A 25114-nucleotide genomic window follows, 5' to 3' on the forward strand; every position below is an offset into this window, starting at 1 on the left:
AAATAATCGTTCCCTTTTGAGGGGAAGGCATTATTACAAAACATGCTTAATTAAGTCCCACTGCTAATTTTTGTAAAATGAAGACCTTGTTGAATTACACCACAGGGAAATAAAGCACACACGCCCCCTCCACTTGCTTAAAACAAAAAGAAACTGCTTTGGGTTGACTTACATTTTGCAGGGAGGTCATATCCACAGGTGATTTTTGCTTGTCCAGTCTCACAGCCGCTCAGGTTGCGACATTCGGCAACTAGGCAGGGCCCGGCAGCTCTGTGTATGCAGCCATCCACTACAAAACAAACCCAGAAACTGGGATTTATTCAAAGCCAGTCTTTATGTTGCCTTCATACAAATATACGGTGATATTTACTGCTCATTTTTACACTCACTGCACAGACCTACTGATCTATAAGTAGATAGCCAAACCTATACATTTTTTCTGCCAGAAGGAGTCAATGAGTTTATAAAAATATCTATATGTATGTATTTAGTCAACTCCACATAACTAAAAATACCTAGAAAAAGGTAAAGCAGAATTAAAATTTCAATATTAGAAAAGGGTCTTATTCAAGGCTCTAAGAAATTCTCACTTATGAAAATTATGAAAATAGATTTGATCCTCAGCTAAATGCCAAACTCTTTTTTACTACATACCTCTGACACTTCTATAATTACACAGACTGTTTGATGTCACTGTCCTATTAATGTCTTATACAAAAATTCCAAGAAATGATGCCTATGGATTTCAAATACAAAAAATGCCTCGTTTGGAAAGCTAGAGAGGGACTTTTTACAAAGGCATATGGTGACAGGACAAGGGGTAATGGTTTTAAACTGAAAGAGGGTAGATCAGATTGGATAAAAGGGTGAAATTCTTCCCCACGAGGGTGGTGAGGCACTGAACAGGTTGTCCAGAGGGGTGGTGGATGCCCCATCCCTGGAGACATCCCAGGCCAGGCTGGACGGGGCTCTGAGCAACCTGAGCTGGTGAAGATGTCCCTGCTCATGGCAGGGGTGGCACTGGATGACCTTTGAAACTCCTTCCATCCCAAACTGTTCTATGATTCTATAAACCTTGTTTCTAGTTGCCGAGCCTCTCCTGAGCTGCGACGCTGCGCTGGCTCCTCTGGCTCCAGAGGCAGCTCCCCCAGCAGTGGTTTATGGAGCCACATGCATTGTTGCATCAGCACGTTGCTGTGGCAACACACTGTTGTTGTGTCACCAACCGGCCACCCTCGGGCCCACCTGGAGCCCGACTGGACATGTGTGTGTGGGACACCCGCTCTCGCTGACCCTGCTCTGAGGAGGGGCCTCGACTGGCACTGACTTTGTCATTGAAGCTGAGAAAGGTATAAAAATACACAATATTATGATAGGACAAGGGGTGATGGTTTTAAACTAAAAGAGGGGAGATTCAGGCTGGACATGAGGAAGAAATGTTTCACACTGAGGGTGGTGAAACCCTGGCCCAGGTTGCCCAGAGAGGTGGTGGATGAACCATCCCTGGAGACATCCCAGGCCAGCCTGGACGGGGCTCTGAGCAACCTGAGCTGGTGAAGATGTCCCTGCTCATGGCAGGGGTGGCACTGGATGGGCTTTAAGGTCCCTTCCAACCCAAACCATTCACTAATTCTATGATTCTATGACCTTTTTTTTCCTTTTTTTTTTTCCCTATGTTTAAATTTTGCATTATTCAAGCCATACTTCGGAGTTAATTAAATAATAATTACTAAAGGTTGCAATTGCAGCTAAGTATGCAAGAAAATGAAGAGAGTGCATAGATCTTACTGCCCTTGGGAGCCAGCGAAAGAATAATAGCAACAGCAAAGAATAAAAAAAAGGCTGCTGGCACAGCATTTCTGCCCTCTCTACATGCAATCAAAGAAATTATTTACTGTAATTACGGCAAAAAGTTTAAGAAAAAGGAAACAGAACAAAACAAAACCAGGAAATACTGTGTGCATGAACATATTAACTATGGTAAGGCCCTAAGTCAGCAGCAATGATGAAGTTCAACTGTAGGAAATAATCATCACAAAAGCTACAATATCAATTCAAAAAAGGTAATATAAGCTGAAGTATAAAGGCTAAACAAATAACCTGTTTCCCCAAAAATAACACAGGGCCAGTAGTAATTTTTGTGCCAAAAGATGCTTATTATTTTACATGTATGGCTGCCTGGATATTATTTAAATTGACTTTTTTTATGAACTGTAACTAGGGCTTATTTTTGCAGTAGGGCTTATATTTTGGATACCCTCAAAAATCCTGAAAAATCACACTAGGGCGTATTTTTGGGGCAGGTCTTATTTTTGGGGAAAGAGGGTACTTATGGAAACAAGGAAGATTCTGTATGACTATCATCCAATATTTATTTCAGATATTATTTCATATTTCACCAGTTCAAAGTTGCAGCAGTATGTTTGAGGCAATTAAACCAGAAAAGGTTTGAAAAGCCAAGTGTAGATGGGTTTTCAAGAGATGCACATAATCTGTTGTTTTTTGGAGCTGGAATAGAAATGACAACTGGCCTTTCTATATTAAGGGTATAGCTGGTTTTGAAGCCATATAGCCCCAAGGAGAGAGGCAGATAACATCTTTATCTGAATGAAGCCACCTCCTAATAAGTGTTAAAAACTTGATTGTTTTATGTCAGGGTCAATATTCAGACGACACAGTAAAACTGGATAAGTGGTTCCTTATAAAACTCCATCCTCACCCTGGACACGGTGCCCGAGTTTCAAAATATCATTTTGAAATACTTTCTATTAGACAGAAAGATCGTTACAGACTCATGCGATGTTGCACTTTCAACGACATTTTCTATAATTTTCTTATTGAAATAATGCGGATATCTCTATACCGAGACACCAAATCTATTTACTCTACCTTAGCCGAACTTTTGTTTGTAACCTACTCAAAATCTCTGCTCAACAGGCTCCAAGATGCTAATGCAAGAATGATATTTTGTAACCTCGAGGTGAAAAAAGAATGCTTGGAATCTATCTTGTGCTCATAATATCCAGTTTAATCATTTTAACTTAATTACGAAATGCTTTTCCAAAGCAAGCACAATAAGCAAATCAGTATGCGTTGAAACCTCAATAATATTTTTATAAGCATGACCACGACTATCTTTATCAACATTAATATTTCCTGAGACATTAACAAAAAAGCAGCATTGATGGTTAGGACTAACACTTTCTGCATGATCCTTTATAGAAGAAGTCTTTCAGCTCAGGAGTATGGACAAGGGTTGGAATCCGTGCAATGATTCCCTTGGCAGTGGATTAATCCCACCCCAAGCTCCTTTTTGTCCCTAACGAGCAAGGACCCTCCCTCGAGCAGTGTCTGTACAATTACTGGTTCAGCTGCTGCCTCAACCGAATCATCTGGACAAACAAGCTCTCTTCTCCCAAACTCCATTCACTTTAACCCAAGTCCCTCGCCATAAGAAGGACATTGAAGTACTAGAGAGAATTCAGAGAAGGTGATGAAGCTGGCGAGGGGTCTGAAGAATAAGTGTGATGAGGAGCAGCTGAGGGACCTGGGGGGTTCAGCCTGGAGAAGAGCAGGAGCTGAGGGGAGACCTTATCGCTGCCTGCAACTACCTGAAAGGAGGTTGTAGCATGGAGGGGGTTGGTCTCTTCTCCCAAGTAGCAAGGAACAGGATGAGAGGAAACGGCCTCAAGTCACACCCGGGGAGCATTAGATTGGATATTAGGAAAGAATTCTTCATGGACAGGGTTGTCAGGCACTGGAACAGGCTGCCCAGGGAAGTGGTGGAGTCACCATCTCTGGAGGTGTTTAAAAGGCATTTAGATGAGGTTCTTAGGGACATGGTTTATAGTGCTAGACTCAGGTTATGGCTGGACTCAATGATCCTGAGGGTCTCTTCCAACTGAAATGATTCTATGATTCTATGATCCTAAGTCCAGCTCAGAGAACCGCCAAAAACCACAACCCACAAGAAAAGGAAGCACAGGTTCTGGCAGGGAAGTCGAAGCGCAGATTCATCACTTCTTCTGAATCTGCAATGTATGAATATACCTAATGTGTTAACATACCACATGCCAGATCAGCTGTGACGGCCAAAACACAGGTGGCCCCAGCTCCCCATCTATAAACCACCTCATGATGGAAGAAGCTCTTAATGCACATACATCCAGCTGTGGTATGGATGGTCTACCATGAATCTCCTGAAGCTGGTTGCACACAGTCCATGTCCAGCCCTTATCATTGAATCAGCTTCCAGAAAGATGAAAACATAATTAAAAAAAAATTCTTAACAGAGGAAAATCAATTCTATCATAACCAGTTTTGACATATGACAAGGAAAATGGAAGACATCTGCCAAAACCAAACAAGTAGATGTGCATATTTCCCTTATAAAGGTGGCATAATAGAAAATGATTGAATACTCCAGACAGATGGAAATGTAGACATTAGCATTTGATATACATCAGTGACTGATGACATAGAAGAATGAAGAATGGGGGGAACAACAACCAAAAAAACAATAAAACACCAAAAAATAAACCAACACTAACTCACCCACAATTTTCTGAATAACCTCTTTTTTTCTACCATACTTTATTAAATACTTGAGTAGAGATGACCTCTGATCTATGTACACATTTTCCATTTAATAAAATAACTCAAGAAATCATGCTAGAAATACTCTGTCCCCAATAGTAAATACAATCTATAACACAAGTTTGATTATTCTTAAAGCAAAAACTCAGGCAGTGAAATATCTTGCCAATATGAGCACTCTGCATAACATAAAGGAAAAAATTGGCAGAGGTGGCGTAGATTAGCAAATCTAAATGTGCTATTTCAGCCTCTGCTAAAACATGTCCTAGATGTATTCATTCAAAAAAACATGGAACGGGCATGCACAAAACATTTATGTGAGATATTTTGTTCTTCTGGAAGTATATACTGACTAATAAGTGTAGGGAGAAGTAAGTGCTGTTAACGTGGAAACTTTATGGAAATTACACGTAACAGCAACAACCTCGGGAGGGAAAAATTATGGCCAAAGAGATATTGTTATTGTGTAGTAAGAGATTTACATTATAAGAATGGCATGCTGCCAAATTATCTTTATAGGAAAGTGAAGACTCTTTGATACATTGGTTTCAGATACTTCATCTGTATCATTGGTTTGATATATAGATGCTTCTCTGAATTCTTCAAAACAGATCTGGAAAACTACAAACCATATCCCACTGTTCTTTCCCTGGAATTTCTTTGTGCAACTGGATGAAAAACCCAGACACTTATGGTCAAATCTGACTTGCATCATGTGACAGTAATAAGGAATTCTGTATTATCACTGTGCTTTACAACCAATGAAAAATGTCATTTTACTTTGAAGCTATCACAGGTTGCCTTTTTTCTACAGGCTGCCCTTCCGTCCAGATTTATGGAAATCATATATATACTTTGGGTCACTCATATACACAGGGGACCTGTCATTTCAGAGCTATGGGAAAGATGTGGGATAATCCCACAGACAAAATTATCAATCATAGTTTGACTAGAAAGCCTATGTCTGGTCTACGTGATGATTAATTGGCATTTCTAAGTCCTTGGTAACACTTGAAGGCACTAAAGTCAGGGCTGCTACCTGTCCTTATGATACTGTGCTTCTTGATATGAGTTATGCTTACAAACCAAGCTATTTCTAACGATTTTTTATAGCATTAATACTAAATGAGTCCTGCCCTGTGCCACGAGCAAGGTGGCAAATATCATAGAACCACAGAATAGTTTGGATTGGATGGACCTTCAAAGATCATCTATTCCAACCCCCTGCAATGAGCAGGGACATCTTCATACCCACAGGTTGGTCCCTCTTCTGCATTCCATAAAGCCATCAAAAGTACTACTCCAACGTTTTTTCATTAAAAATAATATTAGCAATCTCACTGCATGCCTCCAGAAGTTTTAGGAGCCACTAGGGACAGCATTTTGTCCTCCCAACAATTCAGCAAAAGCTGTTAATGAAGAAAAACTCTTTTCAAAGCTACTGCAGCCAATGGTAGTGGTTGCACAAACAAGTCACCTGAAAAATAATAGCTTAAAATACATGGACAAACCCCAGAATCAAAATAAAACTTTCAGTCAAAGTGAGAGTGTATTAAAAACAATGCATTGAACAAAAATATGGGAATCTTTGACAACATCTTTCTACGCTGCACACTAAAGGATGCTGAAAGGTTAAATCCTTTCTTATCTATTGTAAAGCAATTGTATTTGTCCTCCAGATTTAAAGGGTTAATGTTATATAGTGAAAACTAGTGAAGTTATTGATGTACAATATAGAACAAATCTATTTCTCACAGAAATCTCTTAAAATTGCAAATGAAGCAAAAGCGCAGGAAACACAGAATTAAGGGTATCATGGGATGCTGCTTAAAAAAAAAATAACCTCAGCAAAACTAGCCTTGCAGTACAGATGGTAATAAAAAGGGTAAGGCAATCAAACACCGCAGCAAATATACACATTCCCCTGGGAATAATAAGACCCAAACTTCTTTTGTGACCTTGTACGCGAGTCTGGATAAATTGAAGTTATAGTGTAAACAACACATGCAGATTTATCATGTTATATTTCAAGAATCTATATATATATATACACACACACATATATATATATTTTGTTGTTGTTCTCTGGTGCTTTTCCAGATTTCCATTTCTCCTTTTCACGAGGAACTTCAGGAGATTTACTTACTTAAGAAAGTTAACTGTGCATGATTTATCTATGAAACACGACTGTTCTGCCACACGGCAAATGCCAAGAGTGAATAAAAACAGAAAAAAAAAGTCATTATATCAGACATATTGCCCGGGACACACCAGAGGAAGCTGTTTTGCCCCAGCTGTACCACACCTCTGGTATACAGGCCCTCAGGACCTTTCCAAATTACCCATTGCAAGGATGTGTGTGGAAACCAGGGAGGATAAAAGAAAGAAACAAACAAAAACCCCACAAACGCACCCCCAAGCCCCCCCAAAACAACACAAAAACAAGCTCACAATCTAAAGCAACCTCATTCTGCAAAACTGGTGAAATATCTTGAGGAAGTTCATTGGAACCAAGTGCTGCCAAAGTTGCAACTGCACCTCTGAGACCGACGTCAAGGGGAAATAAATCCTGCCCAGCAAGAGACAGCAGCTGCTGGTCTAATGAACAAAGGTGGGGATCTTCAACAGATTACAACACAGATGCCAGGCGACTGCTGCTGCTAAAACCAGCGGTTTATATTGTGGAGATGGCCTCTGCCATTGGGAAGTTTAACGAACGGAAGATTTTTAATCAACGCACTGGTTTATAGGCCTCCAACATAATTAATTTTAAATACTTAGCATTTATACAGTACTCTCTAGCCACGATCTCAATGAGTTTAAAAGCATGAGCTGATCTAGCCTTAAAATTCTCTGGTTTTAAAACAAAAAGCAATTATTTATTTTGAGATGGCTAATTTCCTGCATTAGGTTCACATTTCCTCACAATCTAAATGTATAGTTTTCTAAATATTCTTATTTTCAGAAACTCTTGGTGCCGACATCTGAGCTAAATCAAGACAAATCAGTGAGTTTAAGGTCTGAATGCTTAATCTACAAATTGTCTAATGTGTCCATTCCCTGTATAGTGTTGATCCTTTATTTAAGAATCAACATTTTGAGACTGCACAAGGGGCCTCATTGCAGCCAGAATTAAAATTCTGGGTCCTCCCAGCTCCAACCACCACCCGTGTTGCAGAGAGTTTAATGAAAAGTCATCATAAGGTGTAATAAAACCATTATTCCAGCACAAACTGCAAGGAACAAAACTACTCATAACAAAGGCATGTGTAAGCCTTATTGTTAAGTCATACATGAGCAATTTGTATTTTAGAATATTGTTTAGCTGAAACGCTCCAAATGTAGCATTAAAAGCCATCAGTTACGGCCGGCTATGATGAAAAGTGCTGGGAATTAAATTTTAAGACCTACTGGTTCTTTTAAGAGAAGGCTGCCCTTAATCTGGGTGCAGTTCACATTCAAGCACAATAAAAGCAGCTGAAAGATCCAACATAACCAATGTCCACGCTATTAACCAGCAAAAAGACATATGGAAATAAAGAAGTCAATAATGATTCAAAATAAAGCTCACCCATGGACCTGTTCAATTTTAAGTGTCCGACATCTATTGCACACAACCAATTATTCTTACTTCGACAAAAACACAAAACAGTTGTGAAACCACACATTTTGGCAGACTTCTTTACTTTAGTCAAATATCCTGGGATATCAGAAACTCATTAAAAATATATGAAAAGCCAAGTAAAAGTTGTTCTGTCACGTTAGCAATGACGATGGGTAAATTCCTTCCATAAACAACTAAGCAATAAGGAAAGTGCTCATTTTATCTCACACTTAGGACGTCATCTTTCTTCGTCTCCGAGTGCTCCACTCCAATTTTGTACACAGAGTTAGAATGTCGATAGGATTCACACTTTCGTCAGCGCACTCAAGCAGCATAAGGGCTCAGAGAAACATGGGTCTGATAAACCTGTCTGAATGTCACACTTTTGGCAGGAAAAAAAGAACTAGGAAAGGCTCCAACTGTGTTTTTCCAGTATTTCCCAGTCCAAAACGCTGACATTACGGCATGTGCAAAGGAAGCGTTCACTTCCTTCGAATTCTGTTCATGTTGCGACACCTAACACAACACACTCTTCTACAGATGGAAAGGAGACGGCTACACCTTCAATACCTCACTGCAGCAAGCAAAAAAACCCAAACGTGTGTTGTTGTTTATTGAGAAGCGAAATCTGGTGAAATTTCAGGCTATTAAACCAAACTCAGCTCGTGTTCATCTCAGTTTGCTCCCCCAGCTTCCCAAACTGAATAATAAGAGGCTGCAAGGTTTTTTTTAATGTGGTATCGCACAGAAGAAATGGGTTTGGTGAGCTCAAAGTCCTTTCTTCATCCTGCTGGGCAGTCACAGCTGGATACCACATAGATTAGGAGGACAAAACTCTTTAACTGTATCTTATATATTTTAACTATATTTCGTTGGTAGGATGCCTGTTAGTCCTGGTTTTGCATTCATGTCAATGTGCTATTATTACGGGACTCATTCTTCATCAAGAAAATAACTCTGAAGTCCTACTTCATGCATCATAGACTCTTCTTATGCCCATTAAAAAAATATAAAGTATGTGGAACAGATTAGAAATAGGACCTTAATATGTAGTTGTGTCCATCTGAAAAGGCAGCAAATTGGGAGGGTTGGTTACACTCCTTGTACTACCTAGTTCAGACATACAAATAGAGTTCTATTAGTTAAGCTTTAACCTACCATTTAGGAGTTTACATCACCAACTGAAATGATGTAAGTGTTTAGGGAGATGACATACAAACCTTTTCCCCCCCATTTTCAAAGCTGTTTGCACATTAGGCTCTGCTTAGCACCTATTTCTAATTCCACACGGAAAAGTCGATGCCCACCTTCACTTGGACCAAGATGCCTACTCCAGCCCCTCACTTTAAGAGTTTTAAACAAGCACCATTGTGCTTCCCCCCTCAAGCACAGGCAAAACTCCCAGTAAATGTCCACATTATTATTTTTAAAATCTCACTGAAACTCTCTTTTGCCACAATGGCTGTTAAGCTATTGACAACATTGGGCTACTACCATTGCATCCATCTCTGTCTGGCACACAGAACTACACAGTCTATTTTTCCTCCTGCACTGTTTGGAAACACTAAGTTAAATTCTGAGAAACAGAATCTAAAAAGATAAAAAACAAGTCTGTAAGGGCAACAAAACTCAGTTTTTATTAAAAAAAAAAATTACTAATGTTCTGATGCTGCATGTAAATGAAATAAAGAACACAGAAATGGACAAACTGGTAAGACTCACTGTCCATCTGTCTCTGAAACCTGTCTCACATGATGGCCAAACAAAATGCTTAGAAGAAGAGGGCAAAATCAGAGAAAGAAATTACCAGTGCTTCCACAGAATATTCTTCCAGCCCTTCACTACTGGCAGCTCACAAACCTGAGCAAGATGTCTTTTCTGTATCATTCTCGACATGCCTTTTCCTTGGGTTTTGTTTGTTTTAGCATTTTCTGAGCATCTCAGACTCATACAAGCATTTGGATTTGTATTTTTCAATTTTATGCAGTCCTCTGTGTATTGTGGGCAGCACCATTAGCAAGGAAATATATAGTGCAGATTATTCTGAGTGAAAGCATGCTGCTAACCTAGAAAAAAAGAATGAAATAAAATACTGCAAAGTCTTTACGGAAGTATTTTGCCATTTTTCCCCCCATTTACAACACACACAGACAAGTACTTCCGCTCTGTTGTTCGATAACTATTTTTCTTCGGGTTTTTGGTAATACATCTTTTCCTTCACTGTAGGTTTCAGCATTTTAGGGCTCTGCATGAAAGCACAGGCAACTGCCATGGCCTGCTCCACTACTTGCAAACGTTTCAAAAATGCCAAGTGCATGGGCCAGTCATGGCAGATGAATTGTATTAAGCCAGAATAGGTATTTGCATATTTGGAGTATAGTTATTAAGCAGCCATCACACAGGGTTTATACAAATTTCTTCACTAGGATCAGCTGTCAAGCACAAGTCAAGGATTTAGACAGAATGGGCTACCAAGTAATAATTGTAAAATGATAGTGTAAAAGGAAGCCTTGTAACCGGGGTGCATCCTTACAGCCCAGCAGGCTGTTCGTATGTCATTCCTAAGAGTTTTAAAGGTATAGTGAAAATTAAAACCAAAAAAATGTGGCAAGTTAACCACTTTTTCCCCACAGAAATGCCAGGGGATGTGGATGTGATCTAAGACCTTCTCTTCACAGTGAACATGGAAGCAAAGCCATTCTCACATAGGCATTTGGGGATTTGAAGCCTGAAGGCTTCTGTAGCAAAATATGACTTCTAACTAAATATAACTAAATCAAATACAGGAAAAAGTGATGTTTCTTTTAGCTATGGGGTGCACCAAGCACCAGAACACCATACATCACTGCTAGAGCAAAAGTATACATTAAAGCTTTGGAGGAAACCTGGGAGCCTTAGCCAGATGGAGATACATGATACAAGGCAAGTAGCTCCACTTTCTTTAAAAATCTTGCCAAAGATGGGCCGCCCTGCCAAAAAAAAGGGCTTTATCACTTATGACTTCAAATATTACATTCTAAGATCTTTTTATGAGCAACTGGCTTGTTGGTTTTCAAGAGCCATCTCCTCCCTTTCCCTCTAACCCATATGGTTTCAGCTTGACTACTCAACAGCACTGGATCTTCAATGCAGGCTTAAGCGATGCCTTATCTATGAGAGACAAGATGAGGAAAGTATCAGAGGAAACGTTAGTTACAGAACCAAAGTACCTCCACTTCTGTGCAAAATTCAAAAGGAACTTTAAAAAACACAGGGATTGTCAGAACTCTGAATCCAGGCAACAGCTGGAATGTACCATGGAATAAGACTAAGTATCCAAAAGGAGACATTCTCTTGCTTGCAGTAAGGCTTAGCAGGCTATAGGAATACTACGCATTATTTACAGAGGCTCGTTTTCTTATTTCCTGGACCATTTTCACTTGCGCTAATTTACTTTTATTGTGAACCACTGAAGGGAGAAAACTTGGTTGAGATACTTTTCGGTCTGCAATCATAGACACATCCTCTCCATTTGGAGTGCTGTTTCAAGCCAGATTAATTAACAGTATTAATTATATAAAAATTGCCTTGCAACAAATAACTGCAATCGAACACATTACAATGTATTCAAATGGAATAAATACAAGGGAAGGGAAAGGTAAACACTAGATTAACCAGAAATGTATGAACAAGGTTCTTTCAGATCGTGTTTTAACACAAGCCTGAGAACTAATTACCCATAAAAAGTCTCAAATACCTTTTCCTTTTCTTGAGAGGCTATGGCAACTCATACGTGCAACACATCTAAGACAAATGCTTGCCAAAAGATAACTGAAAAGATCTAGGATACAATTGCTCAGCAATGTTGAAATATCAAATGTTTTCCAGCACCATGCACAAAACACTCACATGCACTAAGTACAATTTTCCCTATAAAACCAGTGTCATATCCTGATCCAGCCTCATACCACAAATCAAATATAGAAGAAAAACTAATTACTCTCACTAATATGTCAGATTGCATTGCAGAATCTGACAAATCTATAAAAATATTAGAGGCATCAGCACAAGCTTCACACATAATTAACTGTGTATGGAGTAAAGGGGGTAAACTGCCATCATCAGACCCTGCCTTCCATCTCCGCTCAGATTGGCTCTGACAGTCAAGTTCTGCTTGCAAGGTAAATGGAAAGCCATTATACTGACCTAAGATTGTCAGATATACTCATAATGATCAAGTGGAATTTAAGTGACTGCATAACCATGAATAAAATGAAAAGGAATAAAAAATATTGAGTGCTTATTTATTTAAGGTCAGGGGAAAAAAAAAAAAAAAAGAGATAAAGGAAAGAGCATTATATAAAAACGCCTTCCACACTGCCCACTGTAGTTGTTTTTTTGTTTGTGGGTTTTGGGGTTTTCTTTTCAGTGTAATCACTTTGGACAAAAACAGTTTTAGGAAGGAGAAGGACACAAAGCCTGATTGTAGCCAGTGACCTTTAGACTGGGAATCCCAAAGTTGCAGGGGGAACTTCTCTGGGCTGCTCCCTCTCCTGCCCTCCCCTGGGCTCTATCAACAGCCTGTGTCCCACACAAGCTTTGTTACCCTACAAGAAAGGTAAGCCTGTCATTAATGAACTTATTACTTATCTGAGCTGCCTGCAACCCTCCTTATGCTCCTCGAGTTGTGGGAAGGGAAATTAAAGTACTAAGCAGAGCTTAAAATTACAACCTAATACTTTTCGAGTAAGAAACAAGCCATCCCACTCAGATGGCTATATTTACCAGTTCGGTAATTCCGGTAATTCCCTCCCAAATAACTTTATGTTTGTCCTAAAACACTATTAAAAGAGAGATAAGGAACAGAAGAACTAAAGAGCTGGTTAATCTATGCAGCATCATTATGTATTATTTAGTTTAATATCTTCTTGTAGTAAATACAAAATCATTATGTGCCATTTTCTTCAAGAGAACATTGTAGTAAATTTGGTGTTGCAACAGAACCATTAAAGTATAATAGTGTACACAGAAAAATTCTACTGATTAGCAAGCAAAAATATGTAATTATAGCCACAGTGTGGGACTCAGTTGGCTGGTGTTACATTGCATACTGCTTTGTAAGACTACTTTGCTGCCAAAACTAATGAGGAAAATACTGAGTTGTTACTTCCAGTTGTACTAGAGGTTTTTGTCTTGATTTTATTGACATTTATAAAGTGATCATCACATGTAACAAACAAGCCACAGTGCCAGCACTGTGAGCTGCAGCCTGCAGTGATTAACGAGTAAACAGCATCAATTCCATAGCAATGTACCACAGATACATCATGTATTAACCAAAGTTTTAAGAGGTAATTCTGAACAACAATTTACCCAAAGTGTCTCAAGTTCTCCACAGTTTGAGCAGTATTCACCAAAAAAAAAAAATACAATAGCACCGAGATATGACTTTAAGAGGAAAAAGCAGCTCAACATTTGCCCATAAAAGTAAACATATTCAAATGTGCATATGTCCAATACATAAAGCCACAGCTTTACAGGAAGCACATATGAACATAAGTAGAAAGTCTGAACAATATATATCCTGTGATATTTGGTATTATACTTAAGCCTCCAGATTTTCCTTTCCAGCTTTCATTAAAAGGGGAAGAAGGGTTATTTCTAGCATTGGACAAAAAAGATGGAAAGTTCCAGTTTAAAAAGCGTACAGAGAAATAAAAATAAGAAAGAGTTAATCCGTTTCTGAAAAGTTATGTCAGAACCTTTAAGCCAGACTCATTAAATTTCCTATTAACCATACGTGGTTCGTATCTAAAACACAGCCTGACACCATTAAAAGAAATAAACACTCTGATATGCCAGACAATAAAGTGAGAAGACACGTAATGCTGGCTGAAGATACTCAAGCTCCAAAGACTATATTGGTGATGGAGCTGGGGCATAAATTCCAAATCAGGATCCCTTCCAGAAACATTTACAGAGCAGAATCTTTACCCATATTAAAAAACAAACAAACAAACCAACCACAACAGCTTATGCCAACGGTGTCAAATGCAGAATAAATGTCATCATAATTTGTAATATTACTCCACTCACTGCCAGCAAGCACACTTTTAAAAATAGCTTTGCCTGCCTTTCTTATTATTCAGAGGCCTGCAAATAGGAACTCGTACGCAGGATTATGAGAAGAAACGTTGGTGAATTTGGCAAGGAAGCTTGGAGAGGCATTGTGAGCTGCCATCTATACAAAAGGTGTATTAAACACCATCTACATTTTTCTATTAAAATTTAGCACTTTGAGTACATCTTTATTAGCAAATACAGAGGACCAATAAGAGCACATCGTGGAGTAAAACAACTGGTGTTAAGAACCTGTAGCAGAAATACTATACACATTTCAGGGTTTTTTCTTGGTGGTGGGGATGGGGTTTTTTTGTTTTGTTCTTGATTTATTTTTCTTTTGGTCTAGTTCTTGTCTGGTCCGTGGACTGAAGGCCAGTTTTCCAGTGACATTCCTTAGGGACGCATCCTCCAGTCTACTTTTATCAAAGACAAACCCAGCTCATGTGCTCCGAGATACCTGATGATGCTAAATACCAAAGCAGTGAGAAGACTCAGGGGATTTCCTTCAAAATCACATTCTCAGACTCAACTATAAACAACAAGGTATTTAAGTATTTTTATTTGAAATTTATTTGATTTTTTTCAGGATTTTCAGGAACACCTGAGTTAGTGTACCTGCAAATAAAGGGGAAAAGCCCCCATTCTCACATGCAAATAAAACAAATTTCTGCATTATAAGAGGGTAGCAGTTCTATATGAATCCAAGTTCGAAAGATCAAAGCAATGATTCACATCAAACTCCGCACCAGCCACACACAGAAGGCAGCATGATTGGATACCCCTCCCTTAAGGTTTTACTTGTAAACTGATACTAACAAACAACTGTGCAATAGCAGAAAAAACAGTCACCTTGGGGTACCTGCACAAACAAGCCTTGTCTTAGAATGACTAATGTGTTCTGGGAATGTGAAGGATGAAGCATCAGGAAGCATGAAGAATGAGGGAATGATGGAGAACTTCTTTTAGAGCGTCGAGGTGATCTACACAAATAATCTAATGCCATAGTACTAGTTACTTCTGATGGGAAGATGATTGAGAAAAGTAATCCACCCCTGCCTTCACAATATTATGTATAAAATTTTACATAGGTAAGTATTTGCAAAATACACATCTCAGTTCAAATCGAGTACACAAAATGCATGAAGATGGCTGGTGAAACATGCTCCAGAAGATCTACGGTTAACTTGCAATCCCACACCATAAGTATTTCACATGTTTCAATATCAGCAGCATTACACTGTAAAGACTAGCTCGTCACGGTCCTATGAAAAGATGATGCTCTTCACTCCAGTAAATGCACATCTTACATTTACTAGCTCCAATATTATTAATGTATATTTTTCCAATACATATCCTTTCAGAGAATCGGAGAATAACATAGGCTGGATAGGACCCTGGAGGTTGGTTATGCAGTCCAACCCCCTGCTCAGTTTTTCTTTACAAAACAAAACAGATCTGCCTTCCACCCTCCTGAAGCGATGAAAATCTAGAGACAAAGTTGAGAAGCTGTTCTACCATCTAAAATCTTTTTATTGTTATTAGTTTTAATACTTATGTTTATGCTCCAGGGTAAAACAACACCCAACACCTACATGTTATTGAAAATAAATGTTTTTCAATTATTAAGATGGAAGACTGAGAGCTAAACAATAATTGGCACAAAAGGCTCACTCCAAAACAGTCCCAAGACGACACCTATTCAGTCTGGCCAGGCACCTCTTTGTGGTGATAGCAAGAACCGCAAAAAATAGGTGTAGCTTAAGTATTAAGGAGGATGAAAGGTCTAAGCTGAAAGCAAATCCAAACCAGATCTGAATCCTCCACTTGCGGAGGCCAGGCTGTAATTTGTTATCTGCAGACTGAGGTATGCACAACAAGGGCAGGCACTGCAGGCGAGGATCAGCGCGAGGATCCTTAATGAGGGACAATCCAAAGCCTCAGATCTCTCAGTGCCTAACACGGTGTGATTCAACAGAGACAGGGCTGACTTTTAACACAGCTCTCAGCAGAGAACTGGCGCTCTGATTCCCTTTCCTCACGTCTAGATTGTTTTTCTTAATTTTGCTCTTCCTTTTTAACGAGAACAAGTTTTTTACAGCTAGCTCTCCTAATTAGAAGGCCAACTTCCTGATGTATTGACCTATTGCACAAGATGATTTTAATTAGTTCACACTGGTATGCAATACCTGGGGTTTAAGTATTGTTTTGTCTGAACAAATCTATTTGCCCATTGAACGCGCTTACATAAACAACCCAGCAAAACCATTTTCAAAATACTGCATAAAGTCCAGTGGGATATAGTTATTTAGCGGCTTGACTGTCGTAAAAGGGTGAGAGTGACATCCACGACCTTCTCAAAGGCTGTTTTCTCTATTGAACTACTTGATTTTTTTTGTTTAAAATTAATAGGATTTTTTTCAAGTACCAATATATTGTTCTTTCTCCATTAATGCCTTATATGCATGTCAGCACAGATACAGATATTACAAGAGTATTTGTTTGCAATAGAAATCTCATTGAGCAATGCTTTACAGACCAGACATAATTTGAATGCAGGAGTTTTGATCACATCAAAACAACTCCTCAAGGCTTTACACAGCTTTTTTATTAGACGATTTTATGTACTTCACATGGGAGACAGATACTGAAAAAGCGCAGAGAGGGAAAACAAGGGTAAAGTGATATGTGAAACTTTCAACACCTTCCAGACCCTCCCTATGGCTCCAGAAAACCCCACATCTCCAGTCTCCACTTATTCTACACTCAGTTCTTCCACACCTCCAACCTGGACATTTTTGGTTTGCCAGCAGGGTAAAAGCCACCCGTGCTGCGCTGAATCTGAAACACTGCCCAGGAACACAGTGGCAACAAAATGTATAAGAGCTGAGTCTCCTTTGATTTCCCCTCCTTAAAAGAAGCTTTAGCTTCTCTCTGGACAACAGTATTCAGAAATGTGCAGAAACCCACTTGTTTTGAAAGTTTCAACCCTCTGTCAAACACATCAGCAGAATAACCAGTAGATTAAATAATAGGTTGGGAATTAATTAATAGCGGGCAAGGAAACCAGAATGAGTGTGTTTCAAAATCTGCAGCCTGATCATATAAGAGGGCGCATAAACAGTGCACAAATGGATACTATCACATCTTTCTCTTCCAGTTTGACAAGAAATCCCTGACAAAACCATCTTTGGCTTCAAGGAGCCAGGGTGGACAGACAACAATCTGTCCATCTGTGAATGAGTAAGAGAAGTGAGTGCACCTGTGGTCATGACATTGATGAAACGCAGCAAAGATCACGGACATGACGGACAGAATGACTCAGTGATCATCAGGGTTTGAACTTCCACCTCCAGCATTCATTGGTGGCACATTGACCAACAAGTCACGCAGTCTGAACATAATCCCATGTTCAGCAGATTCCCTATCAAATACAAGACGAGCTAGTGTTGCAAGCCCAGCTACTTGAAAGCAACAAAACAGCTCCACGAGACAGCATTTGCACTTTGTTTAGATGCCATGGAGTTAATCATGGTGAAACTAATAGTGTTTTCTTGATACTTCAAGTAGATACACCAGGAAAGCGAAGAATAAAAGGTGAAAAGAAAAAAAAGTTTAGATAGCTATGTTCAATTTTTCACTTCTATTATACATACACCTGCAGGTTTTTAAAGGAGAATGCAATTATTAGGGGTTCTCAGAGAAACCCGGCCTAATTAAGTTTTAATTGCACAGATCAGGAGGTATAGGTCTCCCCTGCAAACACAGAGCCACATTTTAACAGCATTTCCCGAAAGCCAGAGTTCCTCGGTAATTCCACAATGGATTTAGTCCAAAATTTGGCACCACCTGATTTCCATAATAGGCCTTTGTGATTCAGGAGTCCAACCAGCCTGTTTGTCTACACTACTCCAGACGGTCACCCCGGCCATAGGTGCCTCCAGAATCCTGGAAGGAATTAAAAATCACTGCCGAATAGCTCCAAAAATGTCCCTTCCTTCCTCTTAAGACTTCTGTCTACTTACTGGCCTCTAGATATGCTTAAACTGATGTAGAAGTACTTTAATAGTAAAATTATATTACCAATGGATTGATGCCTTGAAAAACAACAACAAAACAGCAAAACAAGTCAGATGGACTGCAGGAGGGAGAGGAAGAATTGTAGAGATTCATATGTAAAGCTTTTTGTAGAATGTAAATGCTAGGACGAGCCAGAAGACCCAACAGTCACCTTCACCATCCTCATTTCCATGAATACATTCTTAAATTCATCTCAACAACAAAATAAACTATTCCCATGATGCAAGGAGTGCAACTTCTTGCAGCGTGCAAGGCTCCTTGACTCAGATGAAAACCTCACCCAGTTGTCCGGCTTACCTTTGAATGGCCCTTTCTAAACATATTCTGGTTTAGAGCTTTGTGAAAGAGTTAAAAGTTGAAGCATTGCTAAAACGCTCAAAAATAACGTCTGTACGGAGCAGTCATCACTACAGTCAATTAGGTGTTCATGGCTCTGCTCCCATTTCTGCTGCAGTAGGTGTCATTGTTGTACTTTACTGTTTCCCCAATTCTTGCGCTCCATTTAGTTCCACTGGTTCAGATACCGCTTCACTACACAGTAAAACAAAACCCACTCCGAAGCGACGCAGAGATGGATTTACAGGGTATGAAACACGGCATAATTTTTTGTAAGCCTCAAAATGGGACACAATAGCACACGCTGTGCTGTAGAGGGTAAATGTAGCTATCTGAAAGGGATCTTCCAAAATGAGGAGTTTGTGAGAATTCTTTCCAGAATGCTGAGACACTTGGGTGAAAGCACAAAAGCCCCATGCTAACTGCAGTACATAATTTTCCTTGGCACAGGAAAAACAACAATTAAGCTTTTGTCAAACATATCGTTTTTCCAACAAACAAATAAATTATTCCTAAATACCTGTGCCGTCAATGTCTCTCTCACATATATAGTTATATAGTCTCTCTCAAAAGACTACGAACAGTCAAATGGCATTGTTAAATAACCAAATGTGTTTTCGCTATCTTACTTGCGATTATTCAACATTAGCACATAAATTGACAGTTATTAAGCAAATGATAAATGTTATCTGTTCATACAAAGAGTGCTTTACTGAATCAAAACCATTAACAGTTCCCAAGAGCATAAATGTAATTCTTTTACAATACTGAAAAAGAAAGCTACTAAAAGCGGGGAGGGGGGGAATGTGTAGATGTTATTACACTCAAACATATGCAGAGATTCCCCAGAAGAGGCAAGGAACATAGCTGACCTAACACAGTGCAGCTTAAAAATCACTGTAGAACAAATTTAATGTGTGTAAGATTAGAAAACATGAAATTTGATTTCTTTTCCTTATGCCTCAGAGCTTCTGTTATGCCTCTAGTCGATTTTACCAAGCTGAAGAAATACTACAAATTTTAAGCATAAACCTACCCTTGTACAATTCTTTTTGCTGCACAATAAAGTAAGTATCCTTTGTCAAGCACAATGATCACATTAAAGAACAGGAACTCAACACAAAGTTACTTCTGTTCAAATACCCTTAATTCAACTCAGAAGATTCAGAAACACTTCAGAAACTGAAGGGACAGATTTTGATAAGTCCTTCAGGACAGGTAACGGTGACAAATAATTGGAATTACCATCTAGAGGATGTCCCAAACCCTTCTGTCTTTTCAAATATGGTATTATGGTATCACTCTGACATCTGCCAGGGAAATAAACTGGTACTGTTTTTCTGCTTGGAGAAAAGTGTATCACCCCATAGCTGTAAGATGTCCCTTGCCCTTCCCATGACTTTTCAACTTGTCAATACCAAAGTTTCCAGAAGGCCCATCAACAAAAATCAGCAAAGCCAAAGAGAAAACCTTTTCTGTTGGTTTTGCTCTATCACACTTTCAATGCAAATAAGCGATACAAGGTCTCAGACCTTCAAGTGAATATAAAACAAGAGACTTAGAATATGGTTTTCCCTAAGAAAGAGAACAGAGGTGCTTCTGGACAATGAGGTAGGAAATGTGTAAATCCCACCCCACTTTCTCGTTTGGAGAATTCTAAAGCAGCACTGTGTTGTGGCACACTGATATATTTTGGCAGCATTTGGAAAGATAGCACCTCCTGAGCTGTGAGTACAGTATTGTACTGCACCCTGGCAGGTTAGATAAAAGCTGTCTGCAACTTTTCTATTTTTCCTAGACAGAAGAGTTTCACAATATTGCCAAGAAGCTTTAGAACCACACATATTAGCCTATTGCTACTGCCAAACAATTTTTAAAAATGATATTTCCCCCTCTGTCTAAAAGGTGCTCTGGCTTTTCTACAAACATTGGAGAAAGCAGCATATTCTCCAGCTCTGCAACAAGCATGGAGATCCAGCCTTAGAGAGCCTGACTTACAAGTCTTACAAATTCTTAAGCTATTCATAAAACAACCTTCCTATGAAATGATTTTTTTTTTTTACTTTCAAAGGATAAACATTTTTTAAAAATAAGTTCTGAAAGTAGCCCTAGAGGAGTAAGGCAGAAAGGAAAAGGGGAAATAGGAGCACAGTGTAAATACATGAACTATTTTAGCATGTTAAACATGAATGGAGAGGAGGGAACCTTAAGTTAATAGCAGCCTGATTACTCCAGTAGGGCCACTTAGTAATAGTGATGGAAAGATAACACTTGCCTAACTAATGTTTGTAAAGTACTTTACATTCCTCAGATAGAAGACCTAGAGATACGCAAAGTATCCTCATCATTACGCTGATTGCTACTATGACTTCTGCAAGTAATGAGAGGCTGGGACATTACTCCTGGGAAGCATATCGGAATAGAACATCTCGGGGTGGGAGGAACAGACATGACCAGTTCCTCCATCCTGTATTTGATGCATGAGGAGTGATAGACACTTGATGGTGTGGTCCGGAGGGATGGCTGGGAGCCGGTCACGTTTCCTGGAGACACTGCAGAGTTCCTTTTGTTAAGACAAGAAGCGATCAATAAGCTCAAGAGCTAAGCTGCAATAATACGGGTTGAATTTCAAAGCAGCCTTTCTTCTCAAGAAATTTGTTTTGTTTACTTTGTTAGAACCTCTTAAACATCTTCCAGGCCAGTGCTCGATACCTTCAGGGGACAATTACTATTTTACCAGAAGCATTAATTAATTTTAATTACTCCTTCTGACAAATATTTTGTACAGTGTAATGTAGGTATGTTTTATTAATGATCCAGGAATTTAAGGTTTTTACTTCCCCCCCCGCCCGCCAGCCCCTACCCCCTGGTTTTATTACTCTAACAATAATTAAGGTAGAAAAGATACAAAACACGCCACACAAAATGCATAAAATTCTGACTTTCAAACTAGGGAGGCAACTTTGTGAAACTGGTTTTTTTTTCAGACCATTTACAGTAAATACAATTTAGACTGACTCGTTTCTGCCCAACTGAATTTTGCTGCTCATCTATCAGATCCTGGGCAAGAGCAGCACACCGCAGCAATAGATAATGGTGCACTGAAGATGGAAAGGCATGAAGTAAGAATAAGGCTATTGTAGCACAGAGAAGAAACACAGAGAAGAGACACTTAAGTTATGAGAAATTGCCGTTATTTTCAATGGTGAGGTGATTCATTAAGTGATTTTGGGCAGACACGTTTTGTCAATACTGGAACAAAGCTACATACAAGAATGTAATTTTAATTAAGGTCTTAAAGGATGTCCAGTGAGTTAACTGGTATTAAATCACCTACAAAGAATGCTCTTATTTCATCTGACATGTGTTTTCTTCCAGACGTTCATTTCACAGGAGGAATGCTAAACATAATGATAGAATGTTTTCTGTCTTTCTGTGTAGGAAAAGATTCAAAAGGAAAAGACAAGCCAGCAATTACATTCCACTGGATAATAACTGCACAGTAGCTGATTTTGTATGGTACACACATGGTTGTATTCCAATTAAATATATATTTAATTCATCTAGAAATTCTAATATCAAGATCCTGCTTTAAAACATCTAAAAACATGCATGCTGTGAAAGCAGAAAAACACCACTAAAAAAGCACCTTGTTAATTGTATCACGATCTGAAGTTAATTAAGTTGGTGACACTCAGTGTGTCAAAAAGCATCACTTTGTGCCTAACGTGACCTTAGGCCATGGCTGGAGATAGAAGGAGAATTACCAGAAGAGAAAGAGAAGCATCTCCACTGCATGACTGTTCTCCTTTCGGATGAAAAAGATCTGACTACTAGCATTGCATTCAATATGGCAAAAGAGGTTTTCGCATTTTGGGGTTAGTTTTTAAATGCGTGTTTCAGTGTTTTTCTGATTCAAAGCCAAACTCTTTCTTGCACATGCACCCTTCAATATTACTCATGAGCTAATTTAAACGCAGGTATCATCTAGTTTCAATAAAAGACTGAAATGAAAACAAATACAATAATTTAATACAAACTTTTCTAATATGACGAATAGTACATTTTAGAGGAGTGTGCTAGGAAAATAAATCACAGTGTATACTAAATAAAAAGGAGCATACTCTCAAGGGTTTTTGAAACGTTACTTTCCTCTTGATAAATTACAATGCAATTTTCTAGCCAACTAATTTCACTAAAGAAGATAATGACTTGAGCGAAAGGCTAATCAACTGCCAATCAGGATTCCTTGAACCACAGAATGTCAAATATTGAAGCAATTTTTTTTGCAAGTCATAAAAGCACTTGAATTCCATGATATGTCATAAAAGCTGTGATGAAAATCTGAAGTTGATGAAGCATTCTTATAACTCCAGCGATAACAAACAACTTTCAACTTTAACCAAAACTTCCATTAATATTCAGATATATTAAAGAAGCATCATCACTACACAATTAGCCGTGTAAATGTCAGTCGGAGAAATAAACAGATTAATCATCCAGGTTGTTTTCTTTACCAAGTGTCTGAATTGTCAATGTTATTTAATTTCTTCAGGAGTGGAGGGTGAGAAGGGAAATATTTTTATTAAATCTTCACTTACTGAAGCAGATTTTTAACATAACAAGCAGCTCTAATTTATCATGACAATTTATTGTTAATTTAAATCCAGTTTGTTTTTGTGTTCTGTAATATTCCACTTTTTTTTTAAGTCAGCAGAAAATGTTACACAACTAAAGCTTTGTAGAAAAACATTAATTGACAGCTTCATGAAAAACACAGGTCACTACTCTTCTATGTGTGGAAAATTACTGTTTTCTGAAGGCACAACTTAATAATTTTAATGTAGCTTGTCTCTTCCTTACTGTTTTTCAAGTCAATAATTAATTATGTGTCCAGGCTTTTATTTCACCATCTTGTGTATTTTTCTAGGTAGAAATCAAGGTAGCTCGAATCTCTATTACCCACTTGATCTTGTTCTGATGTTTTAAGTTGGATAGGTATTACATTGAGAAGAATGTTCACACTGATGAATACTGAAGAATGGAGAATAATATCTTCAAGCAATCTAAATCAACAGTGTTTTCAAACTCCAAAACTTTTGGACACCATGAAGGAGAAACAGACAGTTCAGTGTAATATCCTAAAAAGCTATACCTGCAAATTGAGTACACTGCATAATCCCAGAAAACACTGGAAAAGGGGTTCTAGATTATGGATTAAATAGAAGAGTTTAGAATGTTTTTCAATGGCCATTGTGTGCCAGCTAAAACGATTAGATTAATTTTTCACCTTTACACAATTAAGGACCATCTCTAAATATAAGAAATTAAAGTCATCAACTGTTTTATTAGACTATTATATTTCACCCTGCTTCCAAAATCTGCTTACAGCACAATGCCTGCATGGACTTATGCAGACAGAATTGGTGCAATTCCTGCACTGAGCTTAAAAAAGGAGTGGATATGATGTATTTTCAACATAACTCCTCTAACCATGGCACCAGTTATTCTTGCCATTTCCCACCCTCACGCCGCACGTCGCTGACCCTCACCTTTCTACAAATTGGGGATGAGTGCTAGAAGAGGTAAAACACTCCTCAATTGAACAAAAAAAGGAGATCTGGGCAAAGAGAGGAAAACTTGGGGCTTTCTAAGGCAATGGGCCAACTCCTCAGCCAATACAGCAGGGATAGGAAAATTCTATTCCCCCCTTTTTTGAGAGAGACTATATATATATATAAAATGTCTACATATGCACACACACAAAACCCAAAAGACATCAAACCAGTCCTTTTGAAGGTCTTCCTTAGGCCTCCATCCATTCATAGAAAAAAATATCTCTCAATGAAACCACTTAATGCCTTGTTAAGATTTTTACCTCCTTTCTATCAATCACTTGGGAAACAATCAGCTTGTTTCAAGAGGAAGAACTAGGCTTTGGTTTGCTGAACGGCCGTTCCACCCTGTTGCTGGCCTCCCCAAATCCCCCAGGTCTGCACAAAGCTGTCAGGCGATGACAGAGTCAATCAGCAAAGCATCCACTTAAAGTCAATGTATTAGTACAAATTCTCACTGGCCAAACAAGCCTAGAGAGCATCCAGCTGGAGAAAGCCGCTTCTGAACACTGACCTGCCCCATGTATGTGCTTGGACCTCAGGAATTCAGATTGCAGAGCAGGGAAAGAAAACAAACAAGACTGGGGTAAAAAAAGATTAATAATCTACAGGCAGCAAAATATAAAATGAGTTAGAGCACTGTGAGCACGGTAAGACACTACGTGTTGTATATTCTTTGGATATTAACTCCAAGAACATCCTCCTGTCTCGCCAAACACTTGTTGAATGCTTAAGTATTTTAACATATCAGGTTTATTAGATCACTGTTTGGAAGCCTTTGCAA

General features: G+C 38.7%; 1 protein-coding gene across 1 annotated transcript in view; it reads right to left on the reverse strand.

Annotated features, from left to right (window-relative positions):
• MACROD2 (mono-ADP ribosylhydrolase 2) overlaps positions 1-25114 on the reverse strand; it is a gene marked incomplete at its 5' end in the record, with an annotated part of 853200 nt that overhangs the window by 594569 nt on the left and 233517 nt on the right. Inside the window, one exon of the mRNA XM_080342121.1 lies at positions 173-289. Coding sequence (XP_080198247.1) covers positions 173-289 — 117 coding nt within the window. The remainder of the gene's footprint in view (positions 1-172; positions 290-25114) is intronic.

The sequence above is a fragment of the Nesoenas mayeri genome (genome assembly GCF_963082525.1).
Source record: "Nesoenas mayeri genome assembly, chromosome: 3".
NCBI classification, from domain to species: domain Eukaryota; kingdom Metazoa; phylum Chordata; class Aves; order Columbiformes; family Columbidae; genus Nesoenas; species Nesoenas mayeri.